This window comes from Aptenodytes forsteri, unplaced genomic scaffold, assembly GCF_000699145.1.
Source record: "Aptenodytes forsteri isolate BGI_AS27 unplaced genomic scaffold, ASM69914v1 Scaffold567, whole genome shotgun sequence".
In the NCBI taxonomy this organism is placed as follows: Eukaryota; Metazoa; Chordata; class Aves; order Sphenisciformes; family Spheniscidae; genus Aptenodytes; species Aptenodytes forsteri.
In genome coordinates this window covers 79,529-80,123 of record NW_008795916.1, presented here as the reverse complement: position 1 = coordinate 80,123, position 595 = coordinate 79,529, and the positions used below count along the sequence as shown (strand labels likewise).

General features: G+C 67.4%; 1 protein-coding gene across 1 annotated transcript in view; it reads left to right on the top strand.

The window, feature by feature from the left end:
- Positions 1-595, top strand: part of ADCY6 (adenylate cyclase 6) — a 22,524-nt gene that overhangs the window by 3,549 nt on the left and 18,380 nt on the right. The window contains exons 6-7 of the mRNA XM_009284622.1: positions 59-186; positions 450-591. Coding sequence (XP_009282897.1) covers positions 59-186; positions 450-591 — 270 coding nt within the window. The remainder of the gene's footprint in view (positions 1-58; positions 187-449; positions 592-595) is intronic.

Sequence of the window (595 nt, the reverse complement as noted above, 5' to 3'; positions counted from 1 at the left end):
TTTTCTTTTTCCCCACCATTTTTTTGTCCCCCTCCCCCGCCCCTCCCCCCCCCCCCAGGAGAACCACTGCCTCCGCATCAAGATCCTGGGGGACTGCTACTACTGCGTGTCAGGGCTGCCGGAGGCACGCGGGGACCACGCACATTGCTGCGTGGAGATGGGGGTCGACATGATCGAGGCCATCTCGTGAGTGGGGCAGAGCACGGGGGTTGCGCCTGTGCCCGGTGCTGGCACATCCCTGGTGCCACCGCAACCCTGGGGGGGCTGTGCCCAACTCTGGTGCTGGCATGTCCCTGGTGCTGGCATGTCCCTGGTGCCACTGCAACTTGGGGGGCTGTGTCCATCCCTGGTCCTGGCACATCCCTGGTGCTCGCCGGACCGGGATGCGGTGCTGCGGTGCCGCGGTGCCGCGGTGCCTTGGGCTGACGCGGTGCCGGTGATGTCCGCAGGCTGGTGCGCGAGGTGACGGGGGTGAACGTGAACATGCGCGTGGGCATCCACAGCGGGCGGGTGCACTGCGGCGTCCTGGGGCTGCGCAAGTGGCAGTTCGACGTCTGGTCCAACGACGTGACCCTCGCCAACCACATGGAAGCGG